Source organism: Neopelma chrysocephalum, unplaced genomic scaffold (genome assembly GCF_003984885.1).
Source record: "Neopelma chrysocephalum unplaced genomic scaffold, ASM398488v2 Primary Assembly neopelma1_26, whole genome shotgun sequence".
NCBI lineage: Eukaryota > Metazoa > Chordata > Aves > Passeriformes > Pipridae > Neopelma > Neopelma chrysocephalum.
The window spans coordinates 15501233-15522503 of NW_020897695.1; the positions used below are offsets into that span (position 1 = coordinate 15501233).

General features: G+C 40.5%; 1 protein-coding gene across 4 annotated transcripts in view; it reads right to left on the bottom strand.

The window, feature by feature from the left end:
- The window catches only part of ELMO1 (engulfment and cell motility 1), a 314601-nt gene that overhangs the window by 62875 nt on the left and 230455 nt on the right, over positions 1 to 21271 (bottom strand). The window contains exon 1 of one of the 4 annotated variants that reach the window (XM_027675684.1): positions 19052 to 19491. The exons of 2 other annotated variants lie outside the window; for them this stretch is intronic. Coding sequence is in view for 1 of the 2 variants with exons in the window: in XM_027675683.1 (XP_027531484.1) it covers positions 964 to 1053 (90 nt within the window). In the remaining variant the exon portion in view is untranslated. Of the gene's footprint in view, positions 1 to 963; positions 1178 to 19051; positions 19492 to 21271 lie in introns of those variants that run through there. One more of the 4 variants, XM_027675683.1, reaches the window with a different exon arrangement.

Sequence of the window (21271 nt, forward strand, 5' to 3'; positions counted from 1 at the left end):
CTTGCTCTGGATCTCACAGCCAGCTCAAGTGAATGGAAATCCAGCTTGCAGCACCCAAAGTTCACAAAATGAATAAATAAATTTTAAAAATCCCAATACAACCATCTGTTTCCACTAGTCTGGATATCTACTTCTTAATTTTTTGCCATTTTAGTTATGCAGTTGTACTCTTCAAGGTCCCTTCCAACCCAAACCATTCTATGAGTCTATGATTCTATTAAGTGTAAAAAAACCCAACGTAACAATCACAGAATTAAACAATTAAAACAAAAAAACCCTAAGCCACCACATGGGACAAAATCACAATGAAAAGCTGTACCCAGTAATTCTCGGCAAAACCTCTGATGCAGATGTAGCACAGAGGCATTTTCATTCTTTGTGTTGATTGTGTAACTACATAAAAATTACACAGAAAACCAGCAGAAAAATGCTGTCGAATGGCATACATTGTATCTGTCCCAGAGGATGCACAGTTCTGCTACTGATGAGCCCTTGGAGTGAACCTGCACCACAGGCAAACATTTTTATATGGAGCTGAGATTATGAAGTCTATCTAAGCTGTTTCTTTAAAAAGCAATTCTAGATATTATGCCTGTAAATCAACATTTTTGTTAATGAGACGGTGGTTGCTCTGGCTGACTCTACTGTCTGAAAATCATAATCCTGAGATTTAGACTGCACTCAAATGGGTCATATAAACCCAAAACCTAATCACGACAATTTTAAGCGTTTGCCTATTTGGCTAGTATTTATTTATAAGTCACCTCCAGCTGTTAGGGATTTTTGGCAGAATCTCCATTTGCATGTAAGGCTTCCAAAAAGATAGGACTGGTTCTACTCCTCGACTCTAACCTCAGCCTGTTACTCCCCATCATGTACAAACTCTATGTTGTCCTTCAAGTCCCCACTATGGTCTCCCGAACCACTCTCTATAAACCACTCCTGTGAGCTGTCTTAAATTACTTGATACAGACTGAGCAAGAGACAGATTCTTGCTGGTGCATTGAATACATATATCCAGCATTCTCCATCATTACTCTTTGTGTTGTTCATTTATTCTTCGTTGTTTTGGCATGTTCTTCTTTCAATTAATTTTTTGGGCTCTTAATCTTTATCTTCACTTTCCAAAGAAAAATGGTGAACAAGGCACGCAGCTCTCAGTAGGAGCAGCAGCAACACTCAGAATGAGAAGAACAGCAAAACTGACAGCTGTGCTTTTCTGCACTGAGCACAGTGGGTAAATCAATACCCCGGCAGCCCTGCTGCCATCTGTAGAGTTTCTGGAGCAGACGGGTTATTTATAGAAACTTGTTTGCACAAAGCCAATATTTACCTGTCGGTGCTGTCAAAATTTGCAATCTATCTTTGCTGTTCCCCTGCTGTTTTTCATGTCAATAGTGGAATTTTCCAACAGAAAATACAGTAATGTCCCCCCCCCCCAATATTCCCTTCCTGCAAGGGTTGGTTACATTAATTGTTGCAGCAGGAATGCATCTGGTTTCCATGGGGCCTTGGGGATCCTCCAGAATGCCGGAAAGCTAAAGGGATGTCAAAACTAAAGAGCCCATTTCTCTGTCTTGTTCCAACAGCAGCAGCATGGCTGTTCCCTGCCAAGGCCAAGCTGAGATTTAATGTTACAGAAAAACAATCATCCCCACCCCACAAACCAAAAAGGTTTTCTTTTGGAATGTTTGGCTGCTGCTGCTACTGTTGTGACCTTAACCGTTATTTTCAAGCAGGAAAGGGGCTTTAATATAAGATTTCAGTGTATTTGCCTTTAAAGTGAACCCTAATTCTACAGCTAAGTCCCAAGAATGAAATGCATGGGTGATCTCAATCCTGACTCCTTGCAGGCTGACATTTACATCACCAAACTACAGGCATGTCTGAAGGAGACGAAAAAGAGGAACTGACATCCGATTTCTGCCCCAGTTTCTTGAGATCAGAGACTGGACCTGACTGCTAGGGCAGGGTGAGATACTGGGGATGGCTTCTGCCACTACCCTTGAGTGGCTATTCAAAGGCTGTCACTAACTAGACTATCCTCACAGAGCTTTCGGTGGTCTATTTTCTGAAAAAAGGAGTTATTTCACAATGAAAGATAAAGTCCAATTGAAAATGTCAATCAAACCCACCATCATAACTGTATCATTTTCCATTTCAACTAATGCAAGAATATATCTGCTCCTGTAAATCACCGAGAGGCTCAGAGTGCAAAACCAGCTCCTGAGAGCACCTTGGGTTCAGCTCTAAGGGAGCTACCATCATCCAGTGGGTCAGCTCTCTGCCACATCACTGGCTAGCAACCTGCTCATCCTGCAAGCTTGCAGGGCAGCGGTGGAGAAAGCAGGGACTTAAAGCAGGGCAGGGCTTAAAGCAGGACCAGTAGATGCATTTTTCAATAAGTGGTTTAGAGAACAAGGATTAAATTATTCTGTCAGATGAGGAATGGATTCTGTGATCTGTACAGCAAATACCAGTGGAAGTAGGACAGTGCTTAAATACATGCCAATCTGGAAGTCATCTGAATAATGTGGAGAACAGGTGAATAAGGACATTGAAGAGTAGGAGAAAATCTTCCAGATTTGCTTTTGTTTATTTTAATATTAATTACTGAGCTCTATGACTTAAACAGCTTCCTAGCCCTTGGCTAGGAAACAGTAGAGCCAGAAAATGGAACAGGGAAATTTCTCATTCTTGTTTTCTCCACGGAGGCTCACAAAAAGGTTCCTCTTTATATAATGTGGTTTCAGATGGTTTTTGAATATTATTTGAAGACCATGTCAAAGCCACAACAAAGTAATTCTTCCTCTTAGATAAGGTCCATGAACTCCCCCCAGGGTAAATATTAAAGAGCCTGCAGGAAAACTACTTGTTAGACAAATGGAGCCACAGATGTGACTTTCATCTGGTGCACAAAGCAGGGATGTTACATACAAGGCAGACACACTCAATTATGAAAAGTACTATTTTTAACACAGAATTCCTCCAAAACAAAAGGTTCCTAGATTTTTTTTTTTGGGGGGGGGAGGGGTGAGAATTTTCTAGTCTTGTCTCCTGTACTAGGAGTCTAGTTTTATTTTTTATAACTGACATCAACATTTTTGAGAGCTCATAATGCTCAGGATCTCACAGGATCAATCTACTGGTGACAAATGCTCATCGTACGTGCACTATATCCACAACTGCTAATTTTTCTTTTCTTAACGCAAATATCTGGAGCATACTATGGAACCTCCAGGGCTCAAAGTTCTCCTGTACTCAGATCTATCCATAGCCAGAACATGGTACTTTTCATTGCACTTCATTATTAACCAGGTTTTGTATTTGTAATATCAATGCTTCTATTGTGCTTTTCCAGACCTAGTCTAGCTACCACTGTGCCATTGCTCCATGCTGATTATACAAATATTTGTCCTATACTACCAGAAAGCGAATATTGGAAATGGTAATGAGAAAACAGAGGCTGACTTTAAGTACTGGACTGGAGCTTGACATATTCATGGATACCCAGAAATTCTCCTTAACTACAGATAGCACAATAATACCAATTAGCACCACCTGAATAAAGGAGAGTTAAAAACTTGACAAGGACTATAGTCTGGACAGCGCCTGCAGGTTCATTTCTCACTTAAAATCCCCCAAACAACTGAAAGAAGGCAACCCCTTTTAATTTATGCACTCTGCTAATATTTAAATTGCACAGATCTAATTGCTGACTGCCACAGGTGCCTTTGTATGACCTCAGACACATAATTTAATTCTTTCATGACTTTATTCTCCTTTCATCTTATTCCCCAGAGCTGAAGCGTGGCAACTATCACATCTAAGAGAGTAGACAAGGCAAATTAATGCTATGGGTAGTGTTAGTACCTCTCATGCATGCGTTGCACACACTCAGGGTTTAAGTCAATGCCATTTAAGGCTATGAGAACAAGATCCAGGAGGGCAACTGAAAACGTTGGGTACTTTCGCTTTCCCTTGAATTACCTAGGAACTTTGTCCAAGAAATGTAATTTTCAGATACCATTTCATATAAGAAATGAAATCCTGAGATAAGCAATCGCCTTGATTTATACTTTGGCACATTATGCAGGCCACTTATTTCTCCATAACAATCTACATGGCTGAAAGAACATTGGGAACAGGGAATGTCGTGCCCTGAAGCATGCAACAAGACAGCTGGAATAGAAGTTCAATGGTCTCCTCTGCTCTTATGTCTATTACTGAATTCCAGGGATGGGACCTGGATGACCCAAGTGATCCTTTTCAGTTCAATGTTTATTAATCTTTTCCTTTTGTGTGTCTGATTTAAAAGAAAAAAAGCTGTTGCAGCCTTCAGCATATGTGTGTGATTAGGGTAATGAGGAAGAGACCATTTTACTAAGCAGTTCATGGATTCTTTCTCTCTTTCAAATTTCAGAATGCAGCTGGTTTCAACCTCCCAGCTGGCAAAGAGGGGACTTCTCACCATAAGTATTCTGCTTAATCTGAGGACTTCTCAAACAGACACAGCTGAAGTAGTGACATGATTATAGGCCGTGGTCAAGTGTTGCAATGCAAGATGATTTATACTAATCAGCATTCTCTAGAATCAGTGCAAAACAAATCCAACACAACTACAGACCTCAAAAGAAGTCTTTCTTAGCCACCACTCTTTTCTTTGTCTGAAAATACCCTCTTGGCAGAAGGTAGCTAAGTAATCAAACGTTTAAAGCAGCAAAGGACCAGCACACAACACAGCATGGCCATCAGAAACATCACTGGCATGTGTTAAACACCTCCTGTAAATTCCTTTAGGTGTTCACAGGTTGGTTTTGACCATAAGGAAAACTTAACCTTTCTCAAATTTCAGTACAATGGTGCTCTCTATACCTCTAGAGATTTCCAAGTTGTCAGAAGCCGTCCATTTTTATTCATGACAAAAATCCCGTCTGTCTCTGCTCTACTGAACACTGAAAGGAAATGCTTATGCTAAGAGAGATGTGCAAGTCTCCTGATTTGTAAAGGAATAAACCTGATATACATGGGCTATTTTAAATCCAGCTTAAACCCCAATTCACAGACAATTTAGAGGGTTAAAGAAGAAAAGGGTGAGGGGAGAGGTGGATTTGGCTGGGTCCACCTAGCTTTCATGGCACTGTGGAAAAGGAGTCAGATGCTTTCTTGCTGTGCTCTCAAGAGTGCAACTTCTCTCTCTGTGAATTCTATTTTGCTTTTGATGCCTCAGAGCAAAGTACCAGCATCCACGTGGCCACTGTGTGTTACCTGCACACTGGCATGGTAGAAAGAAGGATGTGGGAAAAAAATATAAGTAAGCTACAAAAGTGTTTCAAAAGAAAGAAAGAAAGAGGAAAGTTACCACAGTCAAAAGTCTCAGAACAATGGACTTTGGACCAGATTCCAATCTGTTTCTCACACTGGATAATAAGCCAGATTTTGGACCCAAAACCGGTGCTATTCATGGACGGTGATGTATTAAAAATGTCAAGAGAAAAGCATCTATTTTGAAACCTTTAAAAAATACAATACATAGGAACTAGAACAGGCATTTCATAGAATCATAAAATCATAGAATCAGCCGGGTTGGAAGGGACCTCTGAGATCATCAAGTCCAACCCTTGATCCAACACCGCCGTGGTTACTAGACCACGGCACTAAGTGCCACATCCAGTCTCATCTTAAAAACCTCCAGGGACAGAGAATCCACCACTTCCCTGGGAAGCCCATTCCATTGCCTGATTACCCTCTCTGTAAAGAATTTCTTCCTATTATCCAACCTAAACCTCCCTGGCACAGCTTAAGACCATGCCCTCTTGTCTTACTGATAGCTGCCTGGGAGAAGAGACCAACCCCCACCTGGCTACAACCTCCTTTCAGGGAGTTGTAGAGAGTGATGAGGTCTACCCTGAGCCTCCTCTCCTCCAGGCTGAACAACCCCAGCCCCCTCAGCCTCTCCTCATAGGACTTGTGCTCCAGTCCCTCCACCAGCCTCACTGCTCTTCTCTGGACCTGCTCCAGCACCTCAATATCCTTCCTGAACTGAAGGGCCCAGAACTGTCTACCCTAGATCAAATTCTAGCTGGTTTAATTCACCTTCAGCAAAAAAGGCTCTGCCTTACTGGCCAAATGCAAGCCATACCTATGGCTCCAGAAACACAAACAACAGTCTGTAGGAATCCAAAAGGAATCCAAACTGTTCCTCACATCATAGACCCTGCCCACATCGGCTCTATCAGAACATGAGCCTTTTTGCTCACAAATATGATCAGGGTCATTAAGATCCCCTCATTAGCAGAATTTTCCACTGTCTCTGTGTTGGTATGGATAGGCTGAGAAAGGCCAGACACTGGAACCTCCTTTATTTTGAACAGGAGAGCACATAAGCCTGGGGAATGGAGAGGGTGTTTTTAATTAATCAAAAATAAACAAAAGTGCCTGAAAACATAGTGAAGAATAGAGGCTCAGCCTTCTGTAGGTCAAACCCAAGGGCTACATTCGTACCCTGGGACAACTTCATTATTCTCAGCTAAGCTACACAAGGGATTAATTTAACCCTCAGAAAAGGGTCAAGAGAAACTGGGAGAGGAACAGAATAATCCATTAATAAAAGCTATAAGGATACATGTTCATAAAGTTTAGTTCAAATGCCTCCTTTCAGTTGCTGTTTTTATTCCAAGCAGGTATATACAGTAACATTACCATTTCTATTCTGCTCCATCGGCTGTTGTCACAGTTCTTTCTTCTATTATATATTCTCAAATGACTTTTAATTTAAATCATTTATATTCTCAAAACCCTCAAGAGCTGGTGAAGTACTCTGATGCTTGTTCACTCATCTACTTGAATTTTTTCTTTTGCTTTCTTCTAACAAATTCATAAAATATATCTGTAAGGCAGAGAAAAATTGTTTTTTTTTTTTAATGAAGATGCTTTCTGTTATAGCTAATTGTTTCAGTTGTGGGTTGCAAGCAGTGTTCCTATTCCAGAAAGAGAACACTGTCAGGTTCTAAAATATGACTGTGTATCTTAGGTGTAAAATTGTGCAATAGCCCATTGTTATATCAGCTGCCACTATCGAGCTAGAAAAAGAAAAAAGGGGGTGGAGAGACAAGACAGTAACAGCAGGAACATCCTAGAACTCAGCATTTTTTAAATGCAGGGACACATTTTTGGTAGCTATTTGTATTTCCAATCTTTTCTTCCTTGAAGATGGCTGGTTTTTGGTTAGCATGGTGAAGATGCTACATTGTCTTTTATTTGTTTTGATGAACTAAAGCATCCCAATGTAAATGGAAACACTGGGAAATGTAAATGACACAGAAATTACTCAAATACTTTTTCCAAACCCAGGACTTATGCTAAGACAGTTGTGTAAGTAGAAACAAGGTGGAAAATAACTCTGTAATACACATCTCATTGAAGGCAACCTACCTACTGTCTCCAAAGCAAATAATATGGCCTGTTCTCTCATCTTCCCTCCCTTTCCTTTTCTTGAGAAAAAGCTGTCATTCCTTCCTCCCCAGTAAGCCAACTTGAATGTCTCCCATGACAGCAGGCCTGCATGTGGTTCTGAGAAAGCATAAGTGCACAGCAGGAGGACACATTGGCTCTGATCATGGTGGGGGACACCCCAATCATGTAACAGTGATGCAGCCCACAACCTTCAATGTTTATTTGACCCAGCATTGTTCAACAACCAACCAAACTGGCATCACTAGTCTAGTTTAAACCTTGACAGTGCTCAGCTATGGCCTATCATATATTTTAACACACATTATATAGTATACTTACTCAAATGTTAGCTCTTTCAGACACAAATTTGGCTCTAACACTGATAAAATTGAGTTTTCAAGAAAGATAGTCCTCATTTGGACCCAGTGAGACAGAAATAAGTTTACTGAACACAAGAAACAATTTCAGGTTCAGCACATAGCACTGGGTACTCTTGCTTCTCTACAAAACCACTTTTGTTCAAGGAAATTTCACATCTCCTTTAAGAAACTAGAATTGTAGTATTTTAACTACAAAAGCATCCTTGGCTAGTAAATGGGTTTACATCTGCAAACTTTATTGCAGCTCGTTTGCAAGGTAACATATATCCTATGGGCACAAGTCTATTTTTGCTTGTTCTGTATACTTTATACCTGCAACATCCTGTTAAGTCAGGACAGAGTTACTGCTCATGGATGACAGAGGTGGAAAGCCAGGGAGTAAGAGTGAAGTTCTCTTGCTTGGTTCAAGGTGGCACAACAAATCTGTGGTGGATGGAGGAACTGAAGCAGATTGTGTCAGTCTGACTTAGTCACCAACCTCACCATAAGACAGTGCTTTCTTTCTCCTTTGCTGCTTCTCAGAGATAGGATGTCTGCCAAATACAAATAATACCATCTTATTCAAGGCTGGTCTTAGTGTTTCCATTTTGGATATGGCATAACTGCTTTCTTCTCCCTTCACAACACACACTGCCAGCTTCAACAAATTTTGGCTTACTGTTCTGCTTTTCCCCACTCTTCACTCTTCTTTGTCCCCAAAGGCTGCAACGACTTGCATCCTGCTTTCCTCCCTTGGATTTTGCTGAGTACTTTCTGGCCATTATTCTGCTCTGGTAACACTCAGAGCAGCTTTATCTTTCCAGAGCTTCAGAGACAAGTCCCTTTACTAGCTTTCCTGGTTTTAACTAAATATACTAAAGATTTCCAGAAGAGATGTATTAAATTAGCATGTATGTAATAGCTTGTAAGCTAGCACCATGTGTCTCTGCAGCTTGTTCCTATGATACGCTTGGAGGGTAGCTTCTAAGTGACCAATTTGGCCAACACAGAATTTATTATGCCTCTCTAAAAGTAAGTTGGAGCAAACTTCAGTGTCCACTAATGTCACTGAAAAGCTACTGGATGTCATCTGTAAAAATCCATAGCCTAACTCCTGATACTCACACTGTTGAAAACAGGACCACTGGCTTTATAGCATTATCCTGTTACTTTTCCTTCTGAATTCTTTTAGCTTAGGACTGAATTTCTAAAATAAAACAGAAAGGAATGTAAGGTGCTATTATTTAGTATTTAAAAGAGATCCACCTAATTCTGAAGGCTCATTTACAGCTTTTGGAGGAGGAAGGTGTTGCACAGCAATATGCTGAAGAATTGGCTCCCCTTCTCGTTCTTCCTAATAGCAATCTAGAACATGTAGGGTAGGATATCCGCACTGGAGGTGTTGTAGGCAGCTCATGCTGATATTTCAATGAAATCTTTGATAGTCACCATGAGGTATTCTGTCTTATTTACCCTGCAGCAAGGCAAGCCTTACTAAAGCAAAGCACTTGGGGAGATCGTGGACTGCCAGATCAGTGAGCAAAAGTGAACAGCCTGTACAGGAAAGCTCTTTTTCCACAATGCTAACTTAAGTTTTGCTAACTTAAGTTTTACCAGAGGTGAAATTTCTAAACAGGGATGATTTTCATCATTACTGAAGTAAGGCTACCTTCAGAAGACCCAAATAAAAGAATGACATTTAAGCATTAGACTGAAATCAACTACTAGACAAGCCAAACTCTTTTAAAAGAAAATTCAACACCACCTACCTGCCTGCTAGGTTAAGCCACTTTCTACTGAAAGACCAGAAAGTCCTGTGTGGCTCCTTTTGAGATCAACACAACTGACTGCAGGGAGTTGGATTATCATGTTTAGAAATTGGTGGTTAAGGATCCTGAAATACTACAAGATTAAGAGCAGAGCAGACAGAATCTCAAGTGATCAAATGCTGCTCTCAAACACACACAGTTTAATCTTTCTTTCTATCAACCCCCCAAATCCACATAAAATAGTAGAAATCAGTTCTTTTTCTTCCTTTTCAAACTCACACTTTCTATAGTATTTTCAGAACTCAACTCCTTCTCAAGACTGATAACAGCAGGAAAATGACTTGATTGGTAGGTAATATCTTTAGGCTGTTTTACACTTAAACATTTGTCAATATGGTATATGTATTAATTTAGCTACATTTTTTTTAAATACCTTTTAAGTATGCCTAAAATCACAGGAAAAAAATAAAATTAATGTGGCAATACAGAGATCTTTATTTTCTGCAGAAATTTACATTTCCAGTGATGATCCTGTGAGTTGTAGTAGTAAGAAGTCTTCTACGACTACAGGGCAAACCAAAAGGTGATTATTTATAACATCTATACACACAGAGACGATAATTTTTCTTCTTACTTCAGCAATGGTAAGTATCCTATTTATCTTCTCCTATTACATAAATCTGGATTTTCTAATAATTTCTAACTGGATGCATGCATACTAGTGCCATATCAAAAAAACCCTCCTGCCTGCAAGACCAAGGGACTCAGCTTCCCTAAGAAACACATTATACTTTTCAAAGTAGCTCAAATCATGTTTAGATAGCACTTGAATATTCAAGAAACACCACTGAAATCCATGCAATGACTTCTGTGACTAGTTCTGCTTAGCACAACAGAGAACTCCAAGATTTGTTATTAAGCAACATGTTCTTGATATAAACTAAATGCACTTTGGTTAATTATCTCCTTTGTTTCCCATATACACAGGGAAAATCAAAGAAACAGAGAACTAAATTGTAAAAACTGTAAATAAGACCTTTTTTAAAAAATATGTACAATAATGAAGCAGTCTCCTTTCTGGCCATTATATTGAGACTTGTGCCAGTCCACTGTAGAATTAAAATAAATGTAAAATGTTACAGCCAGAATTAAAGTGCTAAGCATTCACAGCAGGGCTTGATTATCAACTTATCATGATCTAAAGCACACACATCTACTTCTGCTGAGTCAATGTAGTTTTAAAAATAATGGATTCTTTTTTAAAAAAGATTTCCTACTTCTTCAAGGCTCTTAGGGTTAGCATGGACTATTTATAGGCATCAGTGAAAAGAAGGAAATCTTACTTTGCTCTCCTGCTGTTTGCTGCTGGCAAAAGTAGCTTCCAGGTTTTCTGTAAAATCTCTGTCATCTCTTGACAAAACTGGAATTATCAACAGGGGACAATTGCATGGCAGCAAGATAAATCAGTGCTATTACAGAATAACTTGGAAGGATGAAGCAATTTGATTGACTGTGCTGCTGGACTGTAGCAGCCAACTTTGCTACAAGTAGTTTCTTTCTCTTCCTTTCTCCCTGCATCCTGAAAGCAAAGTAAGTAATGAGCTGTTATCCCTAGTGTAACATTCTTTTTTATATATCAGAAACCAAAATTGTTACTTGTTTTGTGACTGACTCACATAGAGCTCTCTGACATCTTTCTTTAGATGTCTTCTGACTCACTTCAGAGTGACAATTTGACCACTTCACTCCAGGAGGAAGATAGCCCCTTGGTTTGGAGGACCAGCCTAAAACTGATGAGAGTTCTGGCACTTGTTTCAACACAGCCAAGGTTTTGCCTTCTGCAGTGGTGTTCCTTTTAAGCAGCTTTTGAGTTTGGACTCTAACCACAATGTTCATATCAGCAATGGATACTGCTGAGATGACTGAAATCGCAAAGCAGGACTGCTGTACTCTGCACCGAAAGTGACACACAACCTGCGACGTTCACCTTCGTGGGTGCTCTGTGGCACTGGTAACAGATAGATGCTCCAAATGGGCTGTGGCATCAGAGATGCCAATAGCCTTGTTAAGTTAAATGGTTTGCCAGCAGTAACGATTCAGAGGCAATGATGAGGACATCAGATCAAGGGTATGGTCTGAAAGCATCTGGATTCAGGCCCAGGTGTCTGCCTATGCAGGAGATCATGACAAAATGTGCATATTTCTTTACAATCATAAGAACTACACACTGTGATTATCTTCTGACAGCCCACTGCTGCAAACTGCAACAACCTCTGGGATTTTGGTGCAATAAAGCCTTTAAATCATAGCTTGGGAAAACTCCTGGAACAAGCAGCAACTGAGCTCTGGTGTTTAAGTTTAAAATTATACAATTAGCTGTGGGGCTTTCCTATACTCTTCACATTACAAATTTGTCAGACAAAAACCCCTAAACTTCATTCAATTGCCAGTACGCAATAACAGTTAACAAAATTAGAAAGTGTCTATTTCATTCTTTACTGAAATCTGACAGGAAAGTGCTTTATAAACCAAAGAATCTGACACACATCCAGCAATTGTTTATCTTACTAAGCCGATGATAAATGGTAATGGTCAGAACTGTATGCCTGAAACACTTGATATTTACTCCACCAAAGACATTCTTAGTTAGAAGTTTCTTACTTATACCTTAAATATATAATACTAATTCAAAGCCTTGAAATTCACTGGGCTAGAACCTTTAGCAATGAAAACTGTTATTAGGATTGGTGCAAAGTTCAGTCTGAGGTAGATGCCCATGACTTCTGAATGATGGAAATCCTGCATGCAGAGGTGGATTGATACATAATTTCATGCACGAAAAAGCAGATCTTATTTTAAGTTTCACTTGTACCTTTTCAGTACCATTAGAAATGACCATAATTCCACTTGCCGTTGAAAATGGGACTTGAGACGTTCTAAGCATAACCCCAAACATTGTGTTGCTGTTTGAGATAGGGTGATAATTTGAAAAGGGGATTTTAAAAGGTAAGTCGGGAAGTGAGAATGAAGGAATTTATTTGTGAAACAACTGTGAATAGACTTTCCACTCTTTTATTAAATATTTAACTGGGTTACAATAGCATTTAAAGGCAGAAAAATTCAAGATCAACTATTAACATATAAATATAATCCAACTCCTCATTGTAGTTTCAAAGCATCAGAAGTGTTCCTAACTAAAGCCTTTGCCTTTTTACTCTATGCACCAAAGCAACTAGGGGTGTAGAAGTGAGAGGTTTCATGGACATTCTGTATCCCCTTGCAGCTGGGAGCTTGAACTGATAATAAAGAGCCTCACATCAGGGATGCTCCCCTTTCTAAAAGCTGAGAGGAGCTTCTGTTGGCCAAATGGCTTAATTCCACCCTACAAAAAGTGAGTATGGGGGAGGGGGAGAGGAGAAAGTCCCTTGTGAGGGCACAGAGAGAATCAAGAGAGAAGCCTGGTTGATCTACAGTCCATACATACTGGATGTATGATCCAGTGACTAGTTACTAGTGCCACAGGTACCTTTTAACCCCTTATGTTGAATATAGGAACTGTAAATTAGTTTTCTTGCAGAGCAAGGATCTTCCAGCCACAACGCTCCTCAGCATCATGCTGAATTATCTGATGCAGAGGTGATGACCCTGTGGTGCTGTCAAAACCTGGGACACGCTTCCCATGTAGGGCATTCAAGGCTTTACCTGAAAGCCAAGGGCTCTGCTGTGGCTGGTTGTGCTGAGGCAAGGGCACAATGCAGCAAAATTCACACCTGAACTCCGCTATGCCTTATGCCGATGATCTGTCCACACAGAGGAAAGACAGGCTCTGCAAAGCCATTCTGGTGCTTTCTCACAGGACAGCAGGAAACACGAACAGGTGAATAGAAGTGCATTTCTCAATCTGAAGATACTTACTCTGCAGTCCTTCAGGAAGTATCTACTGCAGCTGGGATAAATCTATGACAACTTCCATCTTTGCCAGAAAAGGGTAGAAACTGGGAAAAATACCACACCTTGATGAGATGCTCCAAAGGTAGCATGAAATAACACCATCCTTTGCAGTGGCTTCTGTTAGGCAACAGGTAGAAAACCTAGTCTAAAGTTAGAACCTTATTAACTTTCATGGTAAAGTGCTAGCAGAGATATATTTGTAGGGATCTAGAAAATCTATTTTTGTTTATGTTTTCAAGTCTGTTTAATTACCTTGGTGAGGCTTACAAATAAAGAAATGTTCTGCAGCTATCCTTAAAAAGTCTTCCCTTAGTTTCCAAGATCCGTGGGTGCATGTCTTTTATAAATGGGAACTCATTCAAATCTTTTCACCGTTTCCCCGACTTTTTTTTATATCCATTTCTTTCTCACAGGTGTCAGAATACAATGACAGCTTTGATCTTACTGGAGATAACCATATGTGGGTAGATTCTTTTTCCTGAAATGTAGACTGGGAGTGGATCCAGAGGTCAAGCCAGAAGGTTACATATATTTGAAAACCTCTCGTAAAGAAAATTCCTTTGTGAGGTTTCTAATATGCCTCCGGATGTGAGTCTTGAAATACCTAGCTATGAATGCTGCTCTCTGTATCACAATGTTCCAAGTCTTAAGAAAATTGAAGTTCAAAGAGATGGGAAGACTAGAAGAGTTGGGTTTGTAGCTATGGAATAAGCACTTTCTTTGCCACATCAAAAGCTCTGATAAAAGCAGTCCACCGATTCAGGATAAGAGTATATTATTTGATGTATTAATTTGACAGTGGACTAGCATTAATATGAAGATCTCCTTTTTCACCCCATTACAAGATTGCTTCTGTTCATTGCAGAGGAGTTTTAAACACCCAAACTAATCAAAGATGTAGTTTATATGAAGGTCATGCGTGTCCTCTGAGGTGTGATTTTCACATGCTTTTTTGAAACCATTGAACTCTCAAATAGCAAAACCTGCCAGAATTTTGTGAAGTCCCCAAAAAATGGATCTATGGTGCACAGACTTTTGAAAATGCTGGAGGTTTATTGCAACATGTATGGATTCTGCAAGTTACCAATACCAAGGATGCATAACTGAATGAATTTTTTCATATTCAGGGTGAATGTCATGACCTTTGCTGTACCAAAACTTTATTTAATTTGGGTGAGGCATGTATGCATATGATACTACACTGGGAAGTGTAAGTATGGAAGACAAAACACTATAAAGTTACATGGCTTCTGATTCTGAATAAAGAATTAAAATTGAGTCTCTCTGACACAAAGTCAATGTTTCTTCCCGTCATTATGCTTCTCCTCACAGGGGCATGTCTCTAAGAGGGGCTGTAGTTCCTAATGATGGGGAATGTAGGGTGTGAGAGATTCTTTTTTTTATAGATGCTCCAAGAGAAGGAAGTACCACCTATAAAATCTCAAGAGTAAGACAGTTAATAAAAACTTCTGCTTATGGCTATCACTGCTGCTATCCCCACCTTTCCAAAGGAGCAGCAGGTGGGGTGGGGTATGATTTTATTAAAGTATTCTAGTTTTCTGGAAGACATCAAGTCAAAATGTAGAAAGAATGTACAATTTCTTGGGTTTACATTTTTGCCACTAAGAACAGTAAAAAGCAGTGGTTTGTAGTTGCGTTTTTTTTCTAAGAGACAAAATAAATGAGGTCCCTAAAAGCAGCACACTTGGATAGGGGAAGACATGCTTCCAGGAGCCAGTGCTGGGCTAAACTCTAACCGCGAATGATAACATATGTGAGGTAGTGACACACGATTCCTCTTTACGAGACCACTCTTGAACTCCTGCCAAAAATCCCTCTCTATGCCACTTAGTGCTTCAAGACAAGAAGAATAATGACAGGTCTGTAAAATCTGCTGGAATTGACAGTTCTTATTGTTCTGAAAAGTTTTCATGACGCACAGGAATTTTCAGATTAGCACTGCACAATGTTGAACAAAATGGGTGTCAGGCAAATCAATGGGCTTTTCACGATTCACTCGTCTTTGCTTCACTGTTGTTCCATTTTTATTCCGTGCTTGATGTTGCTTTGTTTTGTGTGCTTGCCACTTGGGATGTGAGTGTGCATGTACTGAACAGGGAGCAAGAGCTTTCCATGACCTAGCATGATGTTCCATGTAAGCCAAGTCCTGGTATGGAGAAACTTTTCCTAAAAATTGTTTGTTTGTTTTTTAGAGTTTTTTTCCATACACAAAAATAAGGAACTGTTTTTGAGTGGTTAGTCTCATTTGGAGTTACGACTATCTGCAATTGGTCTGGATGTAAACATATCGAGCCACCTTTTTACACCTATGTGTAAAAATTTGTACCTACTCACTTGAATAGTGTAGTGAAAACAAAATACAACTGAGGGAAAACTGAAGACTGGTGACTCTAGCATCTGCTTACCTAGAACACGAATGGCCACAAGGTTTTTTGAAATTGAAGGAGGGTTGAGATCCAGGGAAATAATGAAATATTCAAATTTAGTATCTCTTGACACATAAAAAGCTCAGATGAGAATTTCTGTTCTATGCTTCTAGTATAGACTAACATATGGGAATAAGGCTCTGCAAGCAAAGGATAACCCATAAAAGCCCATAGAAACAAACCAAAACAGGTGGAATGCCTATTTCACTTACATTTTCAATATTACTGTCACAGAGGTAAATAGAGAGAAAAAATAACCTACTGCCTTTGTGAAAATCTTACTCCTCTGAGAAAAATGTAAGCATAAGACTGAAGATCGAATCAATGCCTGGTGGCACTTCGTGTAAGTCAATGGAGGCATGCCAATTTGGTCTGGCACCAAGCATTTTAGAAGACATATGAGCCCATCAAACCAAGTGTTTTCCAATGCAACCAATTAAAGCTACCCCAAGATAGCATTTTTCAGCTTCTGCATCCTCCCAACTGCTGCCAGCATGCCACAGCTCTCACTGAAGCCTACTCACTCCTCTGTTGCTGGAACTCTTAAAGCCTGGAAATCTGAAATGCCTCTCCCACATAGATCATCCTCAAGCACTAACGACAAGCAACTGTTCTCTGCACCATCAGGTCAAAAATCTAATGCAAGCATGGCTTTGACTGCAATATGAGTTTTTCTACCTCAGGCACTGTTGTGGTTTGAAGACCTCAGACAGACTGATCCAACGCTTAGCAGTTATAGGCTGTCTCTCTCCCTCCCCGGTCCCCTCCCTTTATCTGCTAACGCACAGGGATAGACAAGCAAAAAAATCCCTTCAAACATGGCTATGGGAGATAGAGGAACTCTATCACATACAGTATTTGCCTAACATTAGCAACTAAACTTGAGAGGTTTATGTTATTGGAACTATATCCCTGGAGTGCTACCAAGAACTAAAATATCATCTTAAGAGTTGCAGTGACCTTAAAAGACAATGTTCTCCTAGGCTTTCCCATTAGCAATCAGAAAATAAAGCAGAAGGCAGTAGGTATAGAATTAAAAACCCTCAAAGGTGTAATGGAGCTTCATTTTGATGCATCCTAAAGGTGTTCAAAATGATCAGTTTGAAGCCAGAAACAAACCATGCTCAGGTGCGCAGAAGTCCAAGCTTTCTCACTGCTTTTTATGGAAGATCTCAGCCTAGATCAAAGCATCCGCCTCCAAGATGGGGAGTGGGCACATCACTTTGCCTAGATTGCTGTACGCTATGGGATTTTCAGCTACACCAGTGCTAAGCAAATACAAATGAATGATACAAGACCCTGGGGAAGGCAACATAGCAGCTACATACCTGCTTCATTAAGAAAAAAAAAATCATTCTTGGCACTTTCATCACTGCTAAACAAAAATAAGCATTGCAAGAAGAGCTAATGATTATTTTTTTTTGGATACCTTAGAGAAATTATGTTGGTTTTAAGTCCAGTGCCATAGGATGCCTGGGGCCATCATTTCAATAAAAGGCAACCCAAACACCCCTGGGAAACACAGGGAAGAGTGACTTATGTCTTCAGAAAAAGCAGTAATTCAAGTTTAAAAAGGGTTTCTCCTGCATTTGTGATACATCAGGTTAAACATTCAAAACTACACAGAGAGGCTTTACACAGATTTCACCAACAGACACTCTCATTGTATCAATGCACTGAATTCTATGTTCTGTATTTTTTTTTAATTTATATTGATCCAACAGTTCTTGAAAACACTGACAATTCTTTTTGGCATCAACTCTGAAGCAACACTGATTTCTTTAACTGAAGGAATAAGCTCCAGGTACACACGTTCCTTCTACAACTTGCAAGGCAGTATCTCAAAAGCAAAGCTGACCAATTAAACCATATCTAAAAAAAATTCACGCCCTCAGCCTGAGATTCCCAGGCAGTAATGTGACTTCTCAGCAGCTCCTAATGCTGGGAAATGAAGCTGTGTGTTAAGTTCTAAAATGAACACAAGACACCAAAAATGGATCCCTAAAAAGCAGCCAGCTTCATATGATGTTTGCATCTAGTTTGGTTACTATAAAATTCCTGATATACGACTGGCTCAGGCACAGGGTGAAAATATACAAAGTTTTTTCTAAATCTTTTTGTTCTTATTTCTGTCCTTTCCCCTGTGTATTTTCACAAACCAGATAAGACAACTACAGTCTCTGAGAGGGTTAAGCAGAGTCATCTACAAGCTCCATGCAGCAAAGCTCAGTGTCTAACGGCAAATACCTGATAAAACATGAACAATGCTGAGCCGAATTCATGGCTGGTGTAACTGAAGTAACCCCAGAGGGTTACAGAGGGACAGATTTGCACACACACACCCTCCCCCTTCTAAATATACCATTTCTGCTTTATAGAATCAAAAGCAGAGTCCCAACAGGCACAGGAATCAACTTCTAACACATGCCCCTCAATGGTGAAAAAGGAAACTCTCCACACTTCTCATGTACTCGTGGGCTTCATAAACAAACAGGAAAGGTTTTGAATTAAATGTGTTTATAAAAGCCCCCTCCAAAGAAGAAATTAATTTGGGAGAAAAAAACCAAAACATGAAGGGTAGGAAAAGCAAGGATTTGTTTTTGCTGAACACAGTCATGAATGATGAGCAACTCGTGTTTTCTTGGCTCAGGGTCTAAACTAGCGTTTGACCACTTTAATATTGTACCTGTTATTATTATACTGACACCACAAATGCTGGTGACTACATGTGGGCACCTCAGACTTTTTTGCCTGTGATATTCTGCTCCACATAGTTTGCTTTTCTTTACAAACACAGAGGGGATCTGAAATGCCCCGGAGAACACAGCATCCTTCCATGGACTTATCTTAATTAGGCTAAAAAAACACCCAAGGCAATGCAAACAGCTAACTAGTTTGTCCGATGCCTGGAACCATTAGGAAGAACACATCTCGCTATATGGGAAACAAAACTGAGGAATCCTTCACGTTATTTACAGTTGTTACTAATTTGCTTTTGCCATTCCTCGACACCATTTATTGATCTATGCCCAGGCTAAAATAGCAGGATAAAGCACACAGATTTACTTACAGAGATCTCGTAGCTCCATCGTTCCCGATGACAAATTCACCTCCCACACGACAGCGAGCGAATGACTTAATGCTGCTTTTTGCGGAAGGCACAATGCGCACGGGCAGCAGATGGTCTCTGGCGAAGCTCTCTAAGGAGACCCGTCCTCGCTGTAGCCATATGAGAGGAGCAGCCCCCTCCCTCGCACACCTTTGCCCGCTCCCCGTCCCCGCGCCGCTGGGCTGAGCGTGTAGCTTTGCTTATGTGGCGGGTGCCCGTCGGGCTCCCATTGGCACAGGCAGGCGGCAGCAGCCAATGGCAGCCCAATCCCGTGGCAGGGAAACTCCTGCCCATTTATTTAGCATCTTAGGAGACCATATTTCCGAGGAAGAGCGCCGCTTCCCTAGCATGCTACCATCAGACGCGGGGAATAAATAAATCAAGAGCTCCCCATCTCTGGGGCTCCCCCTCTCCGCCTGCTCGCTTTGTCCCAGAGCCCGGCGCCCACCCAGAGGAAGAGCTGGTGGGGACCCGGCACCCGCGTCCACCTTGGCGGGGCCGCGGGGGAGTGCGCCGAAGCTCCACAATTACTCGCTCCATCGCCATGGAAACAGCCTGGATGCAGCGGGCTGGATTTGTGTAGCACATCTGCTGCCAGGCTCATAATCAACTGCAATCTCATCTTTTTTCCCTCTGCTCTCACTGCTTATTTGATTGTGAGTTTGCTTTCTCTTCTCATACATGCTGGGAATGTACACGCAGACAGAGCTGTGTACATGTTGACTTTCTCCCTGTGCAAACACACCACAACACACATATATTTATGTACCCCAGGAGTATTCACTTGTATGAATTCATATGCTAAGGAGGTCCACTCTCTGTGTATCCAAATCATATAGAGTGGTTTGGGTCAGAAGGGACCTTAAAGATTATCTAGTTCCAACCCCCCAGCCATAGGCAGGGACATCTTCTACCAGACCAGGTTGCTCAAAGCCCGATCCAACCTGGCCTTGAACACTGCCAGGGATGGGGCATCCACAGCTCTGGGCAACTTGCTCCAGTGCTTCATTACCCTGACAGTAAAGAATTTCTTTCTAATATCTAATCCAAACCAACCCTCTTTCACTTTAAGGCTATTACCCCCTGTCCTATTTACATGCCCTTGTAAAAAGTCACTCTCTACCTCTCTTGTTGCCCCCCTTTAGGTACTGGAAAGTGCTCTAATCTCTCCCTGGAGCCTTCCTTTCTCCAGGTTGAACAACCACAACTCTCTCAAACCTGTTTTCATAGGAAAGGTGCTCCAGCCCTCTGATGATCTTCTTGGTCCTCCTTTGGACTTGCTCCAATGAATAATATACCTTATTCATATTTCAAGTTTGAATAATGGATCAGCAGAAGACAAGACTGCTGTCAAAATACCATATTTTCCTTTCCAGTTCCATAAATTGTATCTCTCCAAAACAAGGTGAAAATCTGAGACAGCTATTATGAAACTTCCAAAACTGCATCTGGCACCCACAAACAGTGACCTGAATCTTCATGCAACTAATGCTACACTAGATGTTCCCCGTTCTGTACAAGGTCTGATGAAACACCAGGAAAACTTCATGCACAAAAGGGTTGTTAGACATTGACAAAAAAGCTGTCTTACTCTCTGACAATACAAAGAAGGAAAGATGATTAGAAGAAAGGAAGCAACACTGGAGAGAGAAAAAAGATTCCTAAGCCAATAGTGCAGACAGCAAAGGAACTTGACAGCTGGGGGCAATTTCTGGCTGGTCCTCAGACTTCTCTGGGACAACTGAAAAAGTCTTTTGTGTTCTGTTATCAGTCTTTCTATGTTTCTGTTATCGAAACTGCAAAATGAGGAGAAAAGTCGAATGCATGCATTTATATTAAAAAGATAAGCTTGGACAGACCATGAGACACTGACATACTATTACTATGATGTTAAGAAAGAATTTCAGATGGAAAAAATGAGGACGCATTCCTTATTCATGAACCCTTATTTTCATTTATTTAATTAAAAGAAGAATAAAAAATGAAAGCCCTTCTGAAAACCCCCAACATTTCTATATTACACTAATAACAGAAATTCACTGCATTTGCCGTGGTAAAGCAGCATTTTAAAATGCACTGTGACAGAGCCTTGCAGGTAGTTACACTGATCTCCTTGAACAGTAAAGGCTACTCCTTGTTAAATGTCTTCTACCTGAAACTAATTCAGAGTCTAGGAAGGTC